At 34.2% G+C, this 22646-nt stretch overlaps 1 protein-coding gene across 6 annotated transcripts in view; it reads right to left on the reverse strand.

The window, feature by feature from the left end:
• The window catches only part of VPS13C (vacuolar protein sorting 13 homolog C), a 182356-nt gene that overhangs the window by 28658 nt on the left and 131052 nt on the right, over positions 1 to 22646 (reverse strand). For all 6 annotated transcript variants that reach the window (XR_012373649.1, XR_012373648.1, XM_073877118.1 and 3 more), the window contains 14 exons: positions 21562 to 21717; positions 21123 to 21387; positions 19389 to 19549; positions 18297 to 18418; positions 17511 to 17805; positions 15866 to 16255; positions 14194 to 14298; positions 13349 to 13513; positions 11690 to 11818; positions 11125 to 11258; positions 9537 to 9663; positions 5789 to 6024; positions 1313 to 1454; positions 100 to 240 (listed from right to left, as the gene is read on the reverse strand). Coding sequence is in view for 4 of the 6 variants with exons in the window: in XM_073877118.1 (XP_073733219.1) it covers positions 100 to 240; positions 1313 to 1454; positions 5789 to 6024; positions 9537 to 9663; positions 11125 to 11258; positions 11690 to 11818; positions 13349 to 13513; positions 14194 to 14298; positions 15866 to 16255; positions 17511 to 17805; positions 18297 to 18418; positions 19389 to 19549; positions 21123 to 21387; positions 21562 to 21717 (2568 nt within the window). In the remaining 2 variants the exon portion in view is untranslated. The remainder of the gene's footprint in view (positions 1 to 99; positions 241 to 1312; positions 1455 to 5788; positions 6025 to 9536; positions 9664 to 11124; positions 11259 to 11689; positions 11819 to 13348; positions 13514 to 14193; positions 14299 to 15865; positions 16256 to 17510; positions 17806 to 18296; positions 18419 to 19388; positions 19550 to 21122; positions 21388 to 21561; positions 21718 to 22646) is intronic.

The following is a 22646-nucleotide window of genomic DNA, read 5'->3' on the forward strand; positions in this document are numbered from 1 at the left end:
CTGTTTACAACGTATGCTAGAGTCTTGTAGAAAAAATTTCATCCCCAAGTTTCCCAAAGTGATTAGATATACTTATTGAACTGAAAACGACAATGTTACCTGAAGCCAGTACAATCTGGCTCTTAAACTTCTCTGGTGAGGAGACTGCTTAAATTCAATCTGAATCCCTGATAAAAAATCTCGCTTTATCGGGCAATGAACAGGGAGGCGCATTTCCATGGGAACTTTATCAAAATTGACCTGGGAAAAAAATACATATGTTTTTGATGACTTGGTATTAGCAGGATAGCCCATTTTAAATATCCATTTACTCACAAATTGAAAGGAGAAAACGTTTTAATCTCTAAGTCTCACCAAAATATCTGCCTTAAGGTGATCTACAGTTGAGATCTTTGAAGCAGAATCATCACTTTTCCACCCAAATTATGAGGAAAATAAGAAAACAACTGAGGAAATTTTCAATTATATAAACTACAGTGAAAGAAAATAAACCATGCTTTATATTTTTTAAAAACCTCAATAGTAATGAGTAATTTTGGTAACTCTTAAATTTTGTCTTAACAAAGTTAAACAATGAATAGTTAATAGCTTATTTATGTCTGACGTTTGTTTTCATTTGAGCATGGCCAACATTTATAGGGATGAGGGTCGGGGTGGGGATCATATCTGGTGACCAAGGCAAACCCTACCATTAGATATCAAAGACAAACAATAACTAAAGCTGTGTGACTGAACCAGAGCAAATGAGAAACTGCAGTCAAGTTTCTGGGGTCTTCTTAGGGCAAAAGTGACCTTCAGCTGCAACACTGTAAGGGCATGAAGAGAGTACACCTGTATTTGTGACATCTACCCAAGTCCAACAATCATTCACATTTAATGAACTTAATTGAACAGGTTTTCTACAGGTTTTTCATTACTGCCCAATACATAATTTTGCACAGACTTTATTTACCAATATATATTGGTATCAATTCAAAACAGAACAAAAGTTTCAATAAGCAATATTAATTTCTGCATAATCTTACTGAAAACAAGTTCCATGAAACTGTCTTGTAAACAGAAGAAATTACAAAAATGCAAAAGAGAAACATATTTAAATCATGTTTTATAGTATGATTTAATAACATATTTTAATTTAAAATGTACTAATGAGTATCAGTAATGTCAATCCTACTAACAAACAAAAGTTTATTTGCTAATAAATAAATTAGTTTCTGCACACACGTTTTTACTTGGACAGTAAATTTTCCTTACTTATTATCCACCAACAAAATAAATATATAAAAACCAAAACAAAAAAAATTTGGTATACCTCAAAATTATTATCTAGTTTAATCCATCCGTGGTCTTTTGATACTTGGTATTTTTTATAGGACTGCTCCAGCAACATTATCTGCTTTTGACTAAAAGGCTTCCATTTCTGTTTTGGTTTCATCTCCCAAACAACACCAGAACTAAAACAATCCACAAAGAAAATTAAATTAGGAATATATATTAGGCTTGCTGGAATTGTCATTCAACTTCAAATTATTACAACTATAAATCTCTTATGAAAATTATACAAGATTTTTTTTTAAACAGCAAAATTATAAATGTACATATGGAAAAGGGACAGGGGAAATGTTCTTCTATCACACATTGACATCAATCAATCAAGGACCTCGCAAACTTTTTATAAAAAGCCATATAGTAAATATTTTAGGTTTTGTGGCTGAGACAAAACTGAGGTTATTACATAAGTGCTATTTAAATAACAAGAGAGGGGTGCCTGGGTGGCTCAGTCGTTAAGTGTCTGCCTTCGGCTCAGGTCATGATCCCAGGGTCCTGGGATCAAGCCCTGCATCCAGCTCCCTGCTCTGCGGGAGGCCTGCTTCTCCCTCTCCCACTCCCCCTGCTTATGTTCCCTCTCTCGCTGTGTCTCTCTCTGTCAAATAAATAAATAAAATCTTTAAAAATAAATAAATAACAAGAGAAAAAAACTGCACAAATTTTTCTAATTGATGAAATTCAAAATATAAAAACAATTGAGTATGAATTTTAAAAATGCAAGTCTATTAATGAAAAAATATATTTTTTATTTTTTATTTAGGTACAATTGATATATAACATTAATTTCAGGTATACAAAATAATGATTTAATATTTGGATATATTGTGAAATGATCATCACAATAAATCTAGTTAACATCTGTCACCATACATACTTACAAAAAAGTATTTTCAACAAATTAGGAAGAGAGGGGAACTTCCTCAACCTGAAAAAGAACATCTACAAAAAACCTACAGTTAACATCATACTTAATGGTGAGAAACTAGATGTTTTCTTACTAAGATCAGGAACAAAGCAAGGATGTCTACTCTGACCACTCCTATTCAACAGTGGGAAATCCTAGATAATGCATTAAGTCAAGAAGATAAAAGGTACACAGATTAGGAAAGAAGAAATAAAGCTGTCTTTGTTCTCAGATGACATGACTGTCTATGTGGAAAATCCCAAAGAATCAATCAACAAAATCCCTGCAACTAATGTTTCAAGATACAAAATTAATATACAAAAATCAATTGCGTTCTTATGTATCAGCAATGAACAACTGAAATTTGAAATTAAAAAAATATTTATATTAGCACCAGAGAAATTAAATACTTAGGTATAAACAAAATCTAACAAATTTGTGCAGAATCTACATGAGGAAAACTACAGAAGTTTGATGAAAGAGATCAAAGATCTGAATACAAGGATCTGTGTACATGCATATGAAGACTGAATAATGTCAAATATCAGTTCTTTCCAAGTTGATCTATAGCTTCAATGCAATCCCAACCAATATCCCAACTAACTGATAAACTAATTCTAAAGTTTATATGGAAAGGCAAAAGACTCAAAATAGTTGGGGTGCCTGAGTGGCTCAGTCGTTAAGCGTCTGCCTTCGGCTCAGGTCATGATCTCAAGGTCCTGGGATCGCGCCCCACATCAGGCTCTCTGCTCAGCAGGAAGCCTGCTTCTCCCTCTCCCACTCCCCGTTTGTGTCTGTCCCCTCTCTCGCTGTGTCTCTCTCTGTCAAATAAATAAATAAAGTCTTAAAAAAAAAAGATTCAAAATAGTCAACATAATATTGAAGAAGAAAAAAGTTGGAGGACTGACACTACATGACTTCAAGATTACCACAAAACTACAGAAATCAAGACAGTGTGGTATGGGTGAAAGAACTGACAAGCAAATAAAGGGTCCAGAAATAGACCCAAATAAATATAGGCAACTGATTTTGAAAAGGAGCAAAGGCAATTCAATGGAAAAAGGACAATCTTTTCAACAAATGGTGACAGAACTGAATATGCAAAAAAAAAAAAATCAATCTAGACATAGAGCTTACACATTTCACAAAAACTAACTCAAAATGTATAATTATAGACCTAAATATCAAACACTAAACTATAAAACCCAGCAGGTAACACATGAGAAGATGTAAGTAACTTTGCATTTTTGTGACTTCTAAAATACAGCTCGTAAAGCATAACTCATGAAAGAAAGAATCCACACTGGGTCTCATTAAAATTAAAAATCTCTTCTGTGTGAAAGACGCTGTTAAAAGAATAAAAAGACAGCCAGAGACTGGGAGAAAATATTTGCAGAACACATATCTGATAAAATACTGTACCTCAAATATACAAAGAATGCTTAAAATTTAATAAGAAAATGAAAAATTAAAAAATGGGCAAAAGACCTGAATCTCACCAGAGAAGATATTCTGATAGCAAATAAGCATTTGAAAAGATACTCAATAGCATACATAATTAGGGAATTGCAAATTAAAACAATAATGACATATCACTACATCCCTGTTGGAGTGGCCAAAATCTGAAACACTGACAACAGCAAATGCTGACAAGGACATCGGGCAATGAATGCTCATTCATTCATTCCTGGTGTAAATGCAAAATGGTGCAGCTGCTTTGAAAGACAATTTGGCAGTTGCTTACAAAACTAAACATAATCCTACCATAAAAATCCTACAATCACACTCATATTTACCCAAATGAGTTAAAAACTTATGTGTACACAAAAACCTGCCTACGAATGTTTATAGCAGCTTTATTCATAAATGCCAAAACTTAGAAGCAACCAAGATGTCTTTCAATAGGCGAATAAACTGTGGTACATCCATCCAGACATGGGATATTATTAAGTGATTTATAAAAATGAGTTATCAAGCCACAGAAAGAACATGACGAAACTTAAAAAAATAGTGCTAAGTGAAAGAAGCTTATCTGAAAAGGCTACATATGTATGATTCCAGTGATATGACATTCTGGAAAAGGCAAAACTTTAGAGACAGTAAAAAGATCAGTGGTTTCCAGAGGTTCAGGGGGAGGGAGAAAGGGATGACCAGGTGGCATACAGGTGATTTTTATGATATTGAAACTATTCTATAGGACACTGTAATGACAGATGTTACTCATTTCTCAAAACCCATAGAATTTACAACACTAAGAGTAAACTCTAACTCAAACAACATCAACACTGGACTTTAGATAATAATAATGTATCAACATTAGTTCATCAATAGTAAAAAGTGTACCACGCTATTTCAAGATGTTAATAATAGGGGAAAGATGCAGGGCGTATGGGAACTTTGTACTTTACGGCCAATTTTTCTGTAAACCTAAAACTGCTCAAAAAATAAGTCTAATTTTAAAAATTCTGTAACTGATTTATTTTTCCTCAGTACACATCCCCACTGAATGTGTATTAAATGTGTACTGTCATCAGAAAAAAGATAATCAAGTTCTTTTAGATGAATTTTTAAAAGTCCTTACAAGACCAATATGACAAAACGTAATAACATATGTAATATTAAAGTAAAAATAAGTTATATCAAAGAACAGCAGAGTGAAGAAACTGAATTTATAGGACTTAAAAATGATTTTCATATTTAGGTTAAAAATACTATAATATACTCAAGTGTATAACCAAGAGAATATATTACTCAAATATATACAAATATATTAATATTATATCAATGGATGTATACCCTTTTTAGAACTCTTAATCTGTCAGGTGTTGTGTAAAGCGTGTTACATACGTGATATTTTTATTGACTTAATTTTTTACTTTTACACTAAACATGATTATTGATAGATGATACATGGTAACATGTTAACCATTCCACCCATCAGCCTCCAAGAAACAAACGAGTCTTTTACCAAAGTTAGTGAGATTTAAAAAGTCAAAATAAATAAATTCAAATATTTTTCTTATACAGATACAAGCAGAATCAGAGAAAATAACTGGTTCCATCACTATTTAAAAGTTTTAAATACCTGCCCATTAAAGACTATGTACCTATGTCAAATACTGCCTCCTCCATGAATGTCTTCTCCAATTTATCTGACCCACTCTTGCTGGCTTCCTCTAATCCAGGCCAGTTTCTTCAGCCTCCACTGCACAAAACAACTTACTTGCTTCTATCTCGGTACTGCCATTGCACGTATATATACTTCTTTCTGTTACTATAATTCATCAAAAAAATACATACCAAAAACAAAGAAGCAAATCTCTTTTTTCCCCCACCAACTGCTGATGAGTACGGTAAGTGCAGAGGCATTATCTTACTCATCTTTCTATCTTAGGAGGCTTTTCAACTAGCAGTGAAAAAAACTGTTCATAAGTTATGCTGAAAGAATACACAGTACATCAAAATTCAGAAAAGCTGTTTACTCTCATTAAACTTGGTATTATGAACTCAATGCTTTTTAAAGATTTCTGATGCCTTATTTTTCTTCTTCCATACCTGGTTATCCCAATATATGAAACTTCCTGCTTGTTTTCATTATTAACCAGGGAAAGCCCAAGACTGTGGAGAGAAAAGGTTATTTCATAATCAGCCTGCTCCATTTCTTCTGCCTGAAGTGCTTTGGAAACCAAGGCAACATCATCAGTGAAAAGCAACACTCTCTGGCGTCCATCTAGGAATGATACCCAGTGTATCTGAGTATTTGCATCATAGGGAAACTGGCCACATTCATCCTGGGGAAAAGAAAGACTTTATATTAAACCCATAAGCGGTTAAGTTTTTATTATATAAAGTTAAACTACAGTAACTGAGAACATGCAGAAAAGTTTAAAAAGCATGACTATAAATTGAAAAACTAACCATCAAAATGACATAAATTAACTAAAGTCATAATCTATTTTAAAACATAACTCACCGATGTTTTCAAACAATAACAAACACTAATAGTGCTTAATTTTTTTTGTACCCTGGGTTTGACCGCTCAAAGGGCGCGCAGCAGGAACAAGAGTATCCTGCAAGGGTGCCAGTGTCCTAAGATGCTTAGTTGTCTCCAAGATGGAGAGGTTCCTAAGTTTATTAGAACAGTAACCTCACGTAAAACTAACCTAGTTTATTTTTATGTTTTAATAACTTACAATACTGCAAATATTTATATAAGTCACACTATATAAAACTATGGTTTGTACTTAGTGTGCACAGTTTTGTAAAGCCTTTTTGGCTGAAGGTCTCAGCACTAAAAATATGACTTGATTTGGTCAGTGTTTTCAGAGACTGAAATAATGATTTTCTCCTCATTCTGGGCTTAACATAAATATAAGAGTTCATTTCAACAAGCAGTACAAGTACCTACTATGTGCTTTTCATTTCATGCTTTCTTGGGGAAAAAAGCAAATAAAGGGTTTATCAAGAGCATAGGAATAGCTGAGTTTTGTTGCTGTTTAACATCTATTGCTTTTTTTTTTATTGACATATGGTAGACACACGATGTTTCATTCATTTCAGGAGTACAACATAATGATTCAACAACTCTATATGTTATCCTATGCTCACCACAAGCACAGCTACCATCCGTCACCATTCAATGCTATTACTGTACCATTGACTATATTCCCTATACTGTACGTGTCAGCCCCGTGACTTACTCATTCCACAACTGGAAGCCTGTACCTTCCACTCCCTTTCACCCATTTTGCCCACCCCCCCACCTCAATCTCTGGCAACCACAAGTTTGTTCTCTGTATTTATGGGTCTGTTTCTGGGGTTTTTTTGTTTGGTTTTTGTTTTTAGATTCCAATGTTTAAGTGAAATCATATGGTATTTTTCTTTCTCTTATTTCCCTTAGCATAGTACCCTCAAGGTCCATCCATGTTGTCAAAAATGACACAAACACATCATTTTTAAGACTGAGAATGATGAATTCATGCCTTCTTTTCATATCATATTCTATTTAAAGGTTTTTGCTTTGAATTATAGTTGTTCAGAAATTAAAATCAACAACTTTGCTTTCTTTTTACTTGTTTGCCTCCTAAATCCTTAATGCCTCTTCATGCTTATAAAGTTCTGTGTTAGTTTGGTTAAGACATACCTTTGGTAAGTAGCATATAGTTAGATACTGTTTTCTAACTTAATCTGAGTTTTGTCTTTAATAGGAGAATTTAAACCATTTTCATTTACTGATATAATTGATGGCAAGCATGGTTTAGTGGAAAAAAGTCCATGGACTATTAAGTCAGATAGACCTGGTTTTGAATTTTAACCAGAATTCTGAATTCCAATCATAAGAATCAGTGATAATATGCAGGAAGCATTAAGACAGGAGACAGATTCAATAAAAGGTATTTGCCACTTGCTACATACTTCCTTAGGTCTCCTTCCTTTACTCTAAGGGCAAGATTGTCTTTATTTTCATTTTCTCAATTGTTTTAAAATTCTCTTACCAATGATTTTAGTTCTACTCATTAATAGGTTTTTAAAAAAAACGAAAACTTTAATCTGTACTTCTGTAATTAAAATTTAAGATTAAATGGTATATTTATGGTATGAACAGAATATATTGTTTCCCTACTCCACTTTTACTTCATTTGCTTGTGTCTTTTTATTTCACCATGCATTCTTCTATTTCATAGCTGTTGCAGCTTTATAACTTAGTTGAGGAGGTGAGACATTAATTTGGAAAATTTCTTGTCGTCCTCCTGTAGTAAAAAAAATTTCAGGGGTATAATCACCTTCTGATTCTACGGGATAATGCTACATTTTTCTCCTGAACTATTTTTTTCATAAACCCCATGTTGCTGTTGTTTTTGTTTTTGTTTTTTCCCTGTTCATTCACACTTAATAAGGAAAGATCTGTTCAGACCTAGTGTTTGCCAATAATGTGTGGATTTTCTTTGAACTCCCTCACCATGTCCACCTGCCTGAGTGGAACTCCCTTCTCAAATCAACTTAGCAGACAAGGGAATGGGCAACAGCCTTGCTTCTAGCTCAGTTTCCAGAATGTGGCAGATTATGTGCTGACTGAGGCACAGTTATCTACTTTTCCTACTGCCTGGTGCTCTAACACCAAATAGAAGAGAAACATTAAAAACCACAATCCCCACATACACTATTCCCAGATTCTTCCTGAATCTGCCTCAATATACAGATCTGAACATCCTCCTCCAGGAGGTCCTTCCCACTTTCTCTCTAGTGTCTATATACTACCACTGGGCGTTGTAGTTACTGAGCAGCGTTAACTGTGAGGAGAGGGGAAACAATACCAGCACAGTCAGAGACCTCTGCTAGAGCTCCCATGTCTCTGAGCCAAGAGGCTAAGAGGATCAGGGAATTTAAGCCTCTGCACCATTTACAAACCTTGAGTTTCTGTCTTGTAAAAAGTAAAGCGCAAGCAAGCTAGTATAGTATAGTTCCATCAAATTGTCATGGTGAAAATTATTCCAAGAATCTCATAACGGAGGAACTATCTGTCTGATTTTTCAAAAGTAGCTAAGATTTTATCTCTTTTATGGGCATTTCAAAGGGAATACAGGAGAAGATAATTCAGCCACTGTTGGCCAATTACCATTTTAAAGCAAAAGTCAATAAAGCTTTTTTAACAACTGGCATTATCAGACAGTAGAACAGGACACTGTATGAACTTTTCATAATAGGATATATTTCTACAGAAACAAATGATCTATATTGCTAACACAGGAACAATTCCTACACTATAGAAAGGCTGGTAGGTGAATCCTTAAGACCTTCCCAAAGTTTAAAAGTCTAAGAATAACATATTTGATTAAATTAGCTACCTAAATATTATTTTAATAAATATTTCATTAAATTTCTTATATGGGACAATTTGTATACTATCAGGTTCCTTTAATTAAAATCCATGGTCTTCATTGGGAAAATATGCCTAAAAACCTCACAGCCAACAGTGGCAACCATATGTTCAAAATAAAGTTGTTTTCACTTACTTTTAAAATTCCTTTCTTTAAAAAAAAGGGGGGCATATAAAAGATACTTTACTGGGCTTTACTTGGGCAAGATAAAGCAGGCCTATTTTTTAAACTGTAAATAAATGATTTTGTCTTATCTAAAATACAGGTATGAACTACTTGCAATCTAAACTCCAAAACCAACTTATTTTGAAAATACTTCCATTTCATTTTTAGTTCAGTAAGGACAAAGATGACTGTGGGAAGCTGGCTTGTATGCTTCCTTCACCACCAGGCAACTCATATAGCACTCATTCACATCACGATACCTTTAACAGACTGTGTTCTCCAGTATTTGCTGCGTATGTCCAGGTAAGTTTTCTGGTACCAGTAGGATCTGCCCAGGCAAAAAGTCGAGCTTCTCCTGGCACCAAGTACACTTCCTCCTGTGACCCACTGAAACACAACCACCAGAGGGAAGATGAAAACAGCCAGGCCTTGAGAAACCCAGACCTGTGGTTTACAGGGGAGGGGACAGGCACAAAAATCTTCTAAAATAGCCTTTGTTAATAAACAGAACTCTGCCTAAAAATAAGTACCCTAAAATGTCCAATAAACTAATGGTTTAAAGCTTGAGGGAAGGGAATATTGCCTTTCTGAAGTTGCAGTATACTCCAAATTGATGCAGGCAATGGAATTCATTAAAGTAAACAAACTGGTACGTCAGAGCTCACTTGCAGAAAAAACTATCAACAATAAATCCTTTAGCAGCAGAATGTCACTCAGTGCTTAAATTTAAGTTTATTAATCAAACGCAACAGATAAGAAACATGAGTCTCAAAAAAAGCAAAAATTATGTCCACACTGTTGCTACTCAAAGTGTGATCTATGGAGAAGCAGCAACATTACCTGGAGCTTGCTGAAAGTACAAAATCCTGGGCCCCGCCTAAAACCTACTAAATCAGAATCTCCATTTTAACAAGATTTCTGGGAGATCTTCCAAATTTATCATTAAAGTTTAAGAAGTATTAGTCCATATTACAAAAAACTTTCCAGGGAAAAACAACAACAAAAGGAACCCAATTAGGTTTCAATCCCATTCTGTACTTTTAAATCTTCCAGTGGATTCAAGCCAGGAGAGTTAAGAACAGGTAAATCTACAAGGCATTATTTTATATAAAATAATTCTATATGTAAAAATAACCTTAGGCATATATAAAATTTTATACATATGTAAAATAATGCCCTGCAGATTTATAATAATAATTCTTGGCAGATATATAATATATATTCTAAGGGTTTAAAACTGTTATGTCATTAAATAATGGTATCACCCAAGCCAAATGACAGCACAAGCAAGAACAACAAAATTCCTATCGTTCCATACTTATATTCAACACCACTACCTTATTCATTGTCCTCTCATTTAATCTTCTACCACCTCTACTGGGGGAAAAAGAAACTTGATAGAGATTTATAGGGAGAGGTTCACTATTTCCAGATTACAAAAGAATAATAATGCTTAAACAGGTAAATAGGTTCACAGTTCCTTATATGCAATTCCGAAATTTTAAAGCTCCATACGTCCAAAGATTTTTCTATTAGTGTGGTATCAAAAATCATTTGGCTAAAATACGTAATCTGAACCAAGGTGAGATTATTAATAATTTTGATTTATCCCACTTGACATGAATATTTATAAGTTTCACTGCAGGAATGTTAATGTACTGGACTCTGGAAACTGTCCCAAAACCTGCTGAGGGTATTATAATAAACAGCATGTGTTCCATGTTACCTTTCTAAAATCAGAAAACATGTAGAATGTGAAACAAATCTACCACCCCAAGTGTTTCCTAGAAAGGACTGTGGGCCAGTAAAAAGCAAATGAGATTTCCCATGAATCTTTTTTTTTCATACCTCTGTTTGTACATGACAACATCCTGTGATGTGTGGTTTATCACTAGTGCAGGTGCAGATCCCTCGTGGTAATCAGAAAAGGTTATGACAGTTGAATGTTCAGCAGTGTTTACATCCACCAAGATACCCCCATTCTATTGTAGAAAAAAAAATTCTGTTTGAGGTATTGGTTTAGCTTGCAGTGACATCTGAAATTTCAATCAGTTATGTAGACATAAAAAGTCTATTTTCTTAAGTTCTTAACTGAAAAGCACACTGGTTCTTATCTCTTACAAATATATGTATAGGACCTCACAAATAGATATATTAGCACTTTTAAATGATTACCAGATTTTTTTTCCAGTTGAATTCTGTTTTTTTTAATTTAAATTCAATTAGATTTTATAGCATGTTTTAATAAAATATTTTATAGCAAATTTTAAAAATCAAGGACACTGTATTTTAAAACAGTATTTGAAAATATGATGTACTGTATGGTGACTAACATAATAAAAATAAATAAATAAATAAATAAACCATGAAAACATAATAAAAAAATAAAATAAAATAAACCATGAAAACATACCAGCTCTTCTAAGCTCAATAAAGTGCCATTATCCTGTCGGTTATAAAAAAATGGTTTGGAGGATCCTTCACAGCCCACCACTCTCACACAAAGTTTGCCTGACAAATTTTCAGGCCAAAACGGAAGGCACTAAAAATACAAAAGTTAAGATCAGTCTTAAAACAAGACTGGGGTATAAATAAGACAATGGCTAATTAAGTTTTCAATTCTAAATCTAATCATGATACAATTATTACAAGTTTCTTAAAATATTTCCTCCACATCTCATGTTAAAATTATTAATAATATAAGGCCTATTTATGAAACCAAAGAAGCTCCAACCGAAGAACATAGATCTAATAGTCTGTATGCACTTATAGAGTAATTATAATATGAGAAACTAAAGAGCTTACTGATTAAGAATGCCTCAAATATCTTGAATATTTAAAACCTATAATCTTAAAACATCTGCTTTTGTGCATATCCCATTATAATTCCTTAATGCACTATGAATTCTTTCAGTGTTATCTTATCCTAGATAAACTAGAAAGACAATTGAAGGCGGAGAAGAGAACGCCACAGACCTTGCTGGAAGTCCTAACATTACCTTCCTAACTGTTTGATCTTAATCAAAGCATACACCTCTCTGAGCCTTATCTGTAAAACTGAGGTTTTAGTTCCTAATACAAAATGTCCCTCTGTTATACAATACTAGGTAAATTCTATTTCTGAATAAAAATGCTACTATTATCAAACCCACATCAATGGTAATGAGCATTTATTTGTTGCCAAGTCTATAGAGATCATTCCCAGAGCCTTGGAAAGCCCATGCCTCTCAGAGCTCTAAATCTGTGTAACTGGAATCTCTCCTCTTAAGCTTCTTGCTAAGTTTTTAAATATATATACAATTTTGTTTTTGAGATGTACAGAAGAATGGCTCTTTCTTTAAGGTCAGCTGGTGTGGTTGAAAACTCAGGCAAATTCAAGCAGTAATACTCATCTTTGCACCTGTCCTCTCCCTCACGCCTTCCCTCACTCTCTTCACTCCTAAAATCTTATTGAACCTGCAACGTTTAGTTCAAATCCCACCTCTTCTATGAAACACTCCCTTTTGATCTTGGCCACAATGATGGTGACTTCCAATGACTGTACTGACTTTAGAAAAGTACGAGATTCATACTTTTCCTTCTCGGTAAAGTGAGGGGGTTGAATTTTAGGAAATTCTCAAGGAAACTTTCGGATAATCTATTCAGAAATTCTAAAGCCACCTATAACTTAGCATATATTTTCTTCCATGTGTTAATTTATATGAGTCTTCAGCTTGCCAACAAGATTATATACTCCTTGAAGGCAGAGACATTATCCTATTGAGATAATTCATAGTACAGTATCTTTATCTTCTTTTCACAATATACATCCATATGTTCTATACATATAGGAAGAACTAGAGGCTGGGTGTTAGCCCTCTAGACTGGCTAGTGATAAATATTACCAGTACTTTTATTCTTCGTTTTTTAACATGTGTTTACAGTGCAAAAGAAAAGTAAAGTTGGCTATCATATTTTAATACACAAATATTGTAGCAAAATGGGTATAACAAAGAAGTATATGCAATTCTTATTTATATATCATATTTATTTGTACATTTTAGGAGCCAGTTATAGTAGAGGAAAATTTTACCTCTGAAGAAGCAATATAGTTCCACTTATTAGTTGGCATTGAGCCATCAAATGCAATTTCGCCAACTTCTAGTTCTAATGATGACTTGTTTGCAATGGTACAAAAGGGAGTCAGAGTAACTATTCGTGTAAGATTAAAACTACTCATTTTGATGCTAACACCAACCTGTGTAAAGGAACAAACAAGTTTATAATTTCCCAGTACTTTATATAGATTCTTTGAAATGTATACACACATATCCCATTCATACACAGATTTCTTAAAATACTTTAAAATAATGCTTGTTAAATAAAGTAACTAATATAAGCCATATTCAACTACTGATTATCTTCTAAGAAAAATTTTTGGTTCCTTAATTTAGCTCCATCAGAAATCAATTCAAGAAATATCAAGTGGTAATCTAACTAATGATGACTCGTAATATTTATTTTATTTGTATTCTTTATTTTTTAACATTCCAAACATAAATTGTTTTATAATTAGTGGAGAGGCTCAAGTTTTGCTGTTTTATCATCACTCAGTTAATGAACTAAGATGAAAATTTCAAAGTGGCAATAAAACAGGTCCACTGGCATCATATTACTCAAATTTTCATAATCAAATTTAATATTTAAGAAACATTTGGCAGAGAACAGTATGGAATGAGGATTCAACTTACTGTCTTAAACTTTTTATAAATTCAGGTTTTGTCCTGATACTAGTGGCCACAGAAATTTATAGAGATAACAGTCCTTTACATAATACTTAGAATTCAAATTTCTGTACCCCTTAGAATCTAGCTGGTTTACTGAACTGAAGAAAATGTGAATGAAGTCAGAGAGGTAAGTAAGCAAGCGGAATCTTACCAGGTACTCCATATTGTTGGCAGGACACTTCACACACCCATAACTTCCCACTGTATCCAACGAAAAACCACTGGACCAGGCACTAGTTGAAATTTTTAATTGTACCTACACCAGAGAACACATAACCATCTTATAAGAAACCTAAAAGACTATATTAATATTTTATTTGAGGTAAAGTTGTTAGACCACTAGAAATTTATTTAGTATCATGGGACACAGAAAAAAAATAATCAAAGCCATACTGCCAATGGGTCACAGAACCACAGATATTCTAGAGGCCAATAAAATAAAAGCAGAGCTCTGATCTTCCCATTCACCTATGCAATGAGTTTAGTGAATTTAAAGATGTATACCAATGAGACCCTTCATTGTTTAAAAAAAAAAACTATAATGTAAACTGACATTTTTCCAGTGTTACACTTAAGATATTGAGCTAACAAATTCTTAAAAGTTTTAAAACATAGAGAATTTATGTCTTTAACATTATTCAGCAAATGTTAAATGAAAGGCATCATGACCAGCAGAATGGAAGACAATAGGACACAGTTCCTGTCTTTAATGAGCTCCAACTAAACAAGGAGGTGGGAAACACATACTAATAATTATGATGTAAGACTCAAGGTGATTAATGGCTACATGAGTAATGGCTACATGTTCAAAATGCTATCAAGGTGAGAAGGTAAAAAGTTTACTTCTAGCTAAGAGATTTAGATAAAGTTTTATAGAAGAGATCTAATTGTGCTCCTCCATCTACCCAACTAGATTATAAAAAGCCTGAGGACAACCAGAGGTAAGAGACATAAACAGGTAATTACAACGCTATGGATTAATCGATACTTTAAGACAGTGGTTTTCAAAATGTGGTCCCTGGACCAGCACCATCAACACCACCTGGGAATCTGTTAGAAATGCAATATTCAGACCCTACCCAAACCTACTGACTCAAATAGGGGGCACAACCCAGAAATGTGTACGAAAAGTCCTCTAGGTGATTCTACTCTGAAATTTGAGAACCACTGCTCTAAGAGGACATGGATGTAATACCTAGCTCCACTTTAGACAGAAATCCTTCACACATGTCAGGCCTAAGCACAATGATAGCCAAAGAATGAAAAGCAGGTAACCAGAAAAGATGTGGCAGACAGGGAAAGAAGGGAAGAGGCATTCTAGTAGAGGGTGCAGCACAGACAAAGGCCTAGCAGTGACTTGGGACAGTGTGTGATAAGCCATTCCAAGATAGGAATCTACAAAGGAAAGAAGGGACCAGAGCACAAAAGACCAGGCTTAGGCACTAGGTTCTCTCTCAGAGGCCTGGCTTAGTGCTTCATACCTAGGTGGGCTCGGTTAACAGAAGCCAAATCCAACTCTTCCACCTTCTGAAATGCTATTTCATCACTGGTAAACTAACTAAAATCAAGATTTCTACCTGACACTACTAAAAGAACAGAAGTAATTCTAAAGACGATGGAGAAAAGGGCAATTCAGCTTTGGGAAACTCTTGCTAGTGCTAACATCTCACTTGATGTATTCCTGAAAAGTCTCCGTGGACCTACTTCATGCCAGTGGCACTTCACAAACTGGTAAGAATGGATTTAAGGAAGGCTTAAATGACTCACGAGTTTCCAGATTAGGAATTTATCTGTTTTAAATTGTTATATCAACCAAAACACACCTTATTTTTACTAAAAATGTTCTTCTTCTTAAAAGAGAATAAAATAATATCCCTGAAATCAGCTGGATGTTTCACGTGAATGTCTTCCGAACGATACTGGAGAACCCGAGAAGTCTTGTTGATCAGCCAGTAGGGACTAAAGATAGATAGCACCGTCCGGCTGCCAATTCGTTTGACATGTACTGACAAGTCAATTGACATCATTTCTGTGGAGTCAGAGGAAAAACATACAAGAAAGAATTCGGGAAGTGTATCACATAGACGGAAATGTCCATTCCAGTTTCTGCCCTGATATTTCATCAGAACCAACTCCATTATTTCTCCACTGATTTTTGAATGTAGAACATCAGCAGCACTGCCTTCTGTGAGCTCATGAGTTTCTGCTGTTCCCTAAAAGCAAACAAACAAAAACTAAATTTGCTTACTGATTTTTTAAAAACCTCTTCAATAGCAACATCCATATTTTATAAAAATGCTAATAACCTACCAGATTCAGATTAACTGACAAGTCTTCAATGAAGTATGTTTACAAATTATGAATGTCCAATAACCACTAACAACTAAAAAGAAAACACTGTATCATAGCCAAAAGCAGAAATTGTCTTTTGGCCATGAGTAGGCCAATGGCCGTAAGTTTTGAAAAAAAAGTCAGGTCTATGCCGAGAATAAAAGGAATGCTGGCTGTTGTCTATGTCATTAGATGAGCCACTTAACTGCCTGGGCTTCAGCTTCATCTGCTATTCACACACTACGCCTAGTGGTTCCCACATAAAGAGAAGGAAAGTGATATCAAACTATTCTGACAAGCTATCTAAGTAAGGTAGAATTATTTTTGAAATGAATAATAGCCACATAATAAATCAGGCTTTCTTTTTGAAAGCTTCTCTTGCGTAAGTACTATTTAGTTCATTTAATTCATTTTAGTCTTCACACCTCAGGGATGACTCATTGTCAGATGAAGAAAAGAAATAATTTAGGTTCCAACACTTTCCAGACTTTTGTATTTTAAAATGTTGTGGCATGAAAATCTAAAAATATTTATCATACATCATTACTAAAAAATGTTCCCCGTTATTTCTTAGACAAATTATTTTAAGTTCAACAGAAATCTGGATCAAATAATCATACTATTAACTTTAAAATAAAAACTTTAAAATTAATTTTAGAATAAAGTAAGATGAGGTATTTCCCCACTGGCTTTTTTCTATCCCTTAGCTAATGGAATTTTACTTAATAGAGATTATTTGGTTCTTAACTCATAGCAGATGCAACAGAGTTCAGTGGAAGGGAGCAAAAGAGCCAAATTGCCTAGGTTCAAATCCCAGCTCTACAACTTACTAGCTGTGGGTTCTTGGGCCTGTTACTTAAACCTTCTGTGACTCAGTTTCTTCATCTGTAAAATGGGTCTAATAATAATAATAGTACCTACTTCAGAAGGTTATTGTAAGGATTAAGTGTGTTAATACATGTAAAGCACATGGCACAGTGATTGTCATATACTAAATGCTGTATCAGTTTTTCCTGTTATTAATATTAAAGTATGCTATGGAAAATACTGACCTCAACTAAAAGCACAGTAAAAAAACAAAACAAAACAGAATTCACTCTGCAATAATAAAGGTCAAACAAAATACAAGAGACATACTTCGAGTAAGTATCTTAGAGAATATGGGAGAAGGTTCCGCAAAGTGAGGGTAGGATAAAGATGAATAATGTAAGCCGGATCCCAGTCTTCCTCATGGGTACATATATAGCTTAATTCATCAGGCAGAGCAACTGTACTGACAATGAGAGGTAAGAAGTTGACTTCTACTGATGGACACTGCAGCATGCATCTGACTTCCCTGCTCCTGTGAAGTTCTTCCTTCCAAGAAATATAAGTGGTGGATTCTTTGTACTGATTCTCTAAGATACCGGCTGGCTGAATAAACAACTGACATCTAGAGAAAAAAGAAAACGGAGTGGGGGAAAAAAGTTTTTATCAAAAACTTAAGAAAAAGAATATCATTAAATCTTCTTGGTAACACTACAAGGTAAATACTATTATTCCAATTTTTACAGATGAGGAAAACAAGGCTACGAAAGGTTAAACTTGCCCCAAGTCATATAGCTAACCCATGGAGGAACTTTCTGGAAAAAAAATCCATAGACAGTGACAAGTCTGAAAAAATAGTCATTTCAAATATAAAGGCAATCTAATAAAGACAGATTTCACAAAATTCTAAAACATTGAATATACAGTAAGAAATTTTCATCTGGTAAATTCAGTGATTAAATAAATGTATTTCTCTATATATGTCTTAAAACTGGCTTTTATATATTTTAGATAATGAAAATAGAAGGTTTTTCGAGAATATAGATCCCAATTCATAGAATTAAAAATATGTATTGTGAACCTTTTAAAACTTAGTATATTCAAAGAAGTATGTACCTATATGAATCTAAAGGAACATGGAACTCCTCTTCAGGTCTGGCTACTCCAATGCGCTCCAATAGCTTAACATTCTTAACAGATTTATAGATGATGAATGCAATAGAGAAATGGTTTTTAATCTGTTAGATAAAAAGACATACAAGTTGTTTAAAAAGATATAGATGCTTGAAAGAAAAGTGTGAGCTGCACATAGTGACTTTTTGATCTAAAAAGTTTCAAACCCAGTATTGGAAGATATTTTTAGGGATAACTGAAACATTTTGGGATATTTAAAAGCTATATATGAGAAACTTGATGTTTAAGGGGCAGTTGAAAATTTCTAGGATATTCATATGCTCTATTCTCTACGTTCCTTGTTAGTGTATAATATACATCAATTTTGAAGAGTTCAGCCATAATACTTTCCCCATTACAAACTTTTCTCAATGCACCATGTGAAAACAGGAAAGAATAGCAAAGGAAACATGAGGAAAAGTACTACAACTCTCTTTTCTTAACTACAATATAGGCTAGAGCTAATAGCAAACTGAGAGATAACAATGGCCAAAAATGGAAATCCTTTCATTTTGTATCTGATGTTGTAAGTAGGAAGAAATGTTCTTTTGATGACCATATAATGAAACCTGTAATAATGCAGAGAAGAAAAATGGATAAAGGCTTAAAGGTAGAAAAGATTAAGATATTAAAATTTTTTTCTGGGGCGATCATTCCAATATTCCTTCACACACACTCGAAAAATACAGTCCCAAGTGATATACAAAGAGAATGGAATGTTATCCTATTTGACAACCAGCTATAATTATTAATACTCCCAGTTCTAAATCTTTAAAGAAATAGACAAAAAGTTTGATTAATTTTAAACCCAGACAACAAAATTGGGCTTTCAAATAACAAGACTGTTTAATCAGACATTTAAAATGAAGACTATTACAAAAGTAGGTTGGATTGGAAATAGCAGCCAGTTTAATCTATAATTTATTTCTGAATAATCAGTATTGACCTAATGTTTTACCATTTTCCTATATTCAGCTAAATGACTGAATACTTCTTGTTTTACTTGAAGGGACACAATTCACTTTAGTGCATTACCTGCAGAGGAGAGCGAAGGGTAATTACTTTACTCCCTTCAGTTGCATCAATTTGTACCAAGACTGAGTCAGAACGACTGGCATTGGGATTCCGTACATTATACAATCGCCTTCCGGATCTGGCAACAGGAACTTTTGCAACTTCTGTATACCCATGAGGTACTAAGGCAGAACGTAAGTGAAAGCATTCCAAATGTTAATTTACCTGTATTTCTCTAAGACAGAGTACTTCCCAGCAACTTAAAATAATGACAAGAGTATTCTTCTTTATGACTAAAACTGATGACTACACAAAATGCTTTTTTAAGACATAGGAACTAACAAAGAAAGGAAACTAAAGAAACTAAAATTAAAAAAAAAAGAAAAGAAACTAGTTATAAAATTTTTTGACCCAAAACAATTTCTCTTGGGGTTTTAAGTTGTATTAAAACCAAGAAACAGGGGCGCCTGGGTGGCTCAGTCAGTTAAGCATCTGACTCTTGATTTCAGCTCAGGTCATGATCTTGGGGACCTAGGATTAAGCCCTACGTCAGGCTCCATCTTCAGCGGGGATTCCCTCTCCCTCTGCCCCTCCCCCCCCACACACACACTCTCTCTCTCAAAATAAATAAATAAATCTTTAAAAAACAAACAAACAAACAAAGAAACAGGTTCTTAACCCTAGAGAACAAACTGATGGTTACCAGTGGGGAGAGGAGTGGGGGGGGATGGGTGAAACGGATGATGGGGATTAAGGAGTGCACTTGTTGTGATGAGTACCAGTATATGGAAGTGCTGAATCACTATACTGCACACCTGAAACTAGTATTACCCTGTATGTTAACTAATTAGAATTAAAATAAAAACTTTTAAGAAATGTATTAAAACAAACAAAATCCAACCTGTTCCTTATTCTTTCAACTATATAGCAATAACACCTTTTCTTTGTATTGCTGTTAATTACTGTTAATATTTTAGGACTTCTGCATATAGTTAATTTTCCTCTCCTCATTGAACACACATTCTTTTTGAAGCACACTACATATTGTATAATTTAAGGGCACAGAAATAATCTAGTTTTCTAAGGTAAATCTTTTTTTTAAAGATTTATTTTAGAGAGAGAGAGCATATGTGCACAAGCATGTGTTTAATCAGACATTTAAAATGAAGACTATTACAAAAGCAAGTTGGATGTGTATTAGTGGGGGGAGGAGCAGAGGGAGAGAAAGCATCTCAAGCAGACTCTGAGCTGAGTGCTGAGCTGGACGCAGGGCTCAATCCCACAACCCCAAGATCATGATCGAAGGTAATTCTTTATTTTAATTTTTTGAAACTTTTTAAAGATTTTTATTTATTTATTTGAGAGTGAGTGGGAGAGAGAGACAGAGAGAATGAGCAAGAGCAAGAGCTAGCACGAAGGCGGAGGGGCAGAGGGAGAGGGAGAAGCAGCCTCCCTGCTGAGCAGGGAGCCCGACACGGGGCTCCATCCCAGGACCCCGGGATCATGACCTGACCCGAAGGCAGACACTTAAGTGCCTGAGCCACCCAGGTGCCCCTCTAAGGTAATTCTTAATCAAATTTAATTTTCTCAAGTTTAGAGGAAGAAAACGAGACAAGAGTTTATCAATTATTTGTTTCAAGCCTTTAGAAATGTTGTTTCCCATGGTATCTGCAGCAATAACTTCATATTTTATAAAAAATAAGCCCCACACCTCAATTCCAAATATGCCCTTAAAATAAAGTAAATATAGCATACCAAAGGTTAGAGTGAAGAAGGAGCTTTCTTGACAGCTCAATATAGATAATTTTCCTTGATGTGAAGGTTCCATGCTAGCATATTCCAACTCCAAATTCTGACCAGCATCAACATCATAAACACCACGTTTCTCAAGGGAGCCTATTACTCTAAGATTATGATTGGGCTGCACCTTAATGGGAACACCTACAGCATTTTTTACTGTAAAAGGAGCCCTATCTTTTAAAGAGTAGTCAAAAGTAGAAGCAGTGCCCTCTGAAAAACCCTGAAAAGGAACATAACATCACAATAAAATTTTTGCAAAATGCAATTTTTTTCCAAAATTAAACAAGACTATATACATTTTTAAGAAATTAATTTTGATGACAAACATCAATAATCCATATATGTTTCAATTTAACATCCCATTTGAAAGATTCCAAGCAAAAACCAAACATACTTTGGCTAAATTGTTGAAAACATTAAGGCAACTTTTGGATATTGTTATATTCATTGTATCTCCTGAAGAAATACAAACTGCTGTTTGTGGCTCAGGAAGAAAAATAAAATCATCTCCTGGCATTAAACTTCTATCCTGGACTGGATTCTTCTTTACCTATGATGATAAATAACATAACACATTTAAGTTATTAGTCAGTTAATAATAAAATTTAAAAACTCTCAAAGAGTTAAATTCTCCTAAACTGGTCACTCTGCATTAAAACACATCAAATGTTTCATTTTCAAAAATAATCAGTTCTTCACTTAGATTTAGCACAGATCAGCAATCTTTCAGAGTATAGTCAGTAATGGGGTAATGTTTAGAACTATGCCACGAAAGCACTCAAAGTCAGCTACGATATTTGTCTCTTGTGCATTCCCCAGAACAAGCTACTGACCCAGTGACACCTGACTAGTCAGTCCTTCTGTGTTGATGAGGAATCTACAACGACCCTGAAATCTAAACTGATCCTTATTGAAGTAATGTGGAATTACTTCTACTTTTTACTGTTAACACCTATAAATAATATGATGAGCTTTCAACCAGCCATCAGATTCCATCATAGTTTTCATTCTAATAGAGCTCAAAAACCTTATAAAAAATTACCTGTTAGCCTATCTGGGCCAGAGACAGGTACGTCAGAAATATTACTACTTCACTGAGAGGAAACTGGGACACAGGTTAACTGACTTCTCATCTTTAAAATAAGAATCTGCTGAGTCGATTTCAGTGCCTCACACTTCAGTCAGGCTACCTCAGAGAGTTGTTTTGTGATCATTTGTTAAGGGTATATAACTCATGTTCCTTTTAGTCTAGAAAAATGTGCTTTGGTGTCTAGGATTCTGAAGTGCTCTCAAGAAATACCATAAAGAGATAACACAAAAAAATCATGAACTAGAATTCAAGTTTTCTCAAATTTTTTGGTCTCTTAAAACCAAGGAGGATCTCAAAAAGCTTCATTTATATGGATTATACCTATCATGTGAACTCTATTAGAAACTAAAACCGAGAAAACTTTATTCATTTAAAAATAATTATATGTT

The sequence above is a fragment of the Callorhinus ursinus genome, unplaced genomic scaffold (assembly GCF_003265705.2).
Source record: "Callorhinus ursinus isolate GAN/ISIS: 27379988/994484 unplaced genomic scaffold, GSC_fseal_2.0 scaffold25, whole genome shotgun sequence".
Taxonomy (NCBI): Eukaryota; Metazoa; Chordata; class Mammalia; order Carnivora; family Otariidae; genus Callorhinus; species Callorhinus ursinus.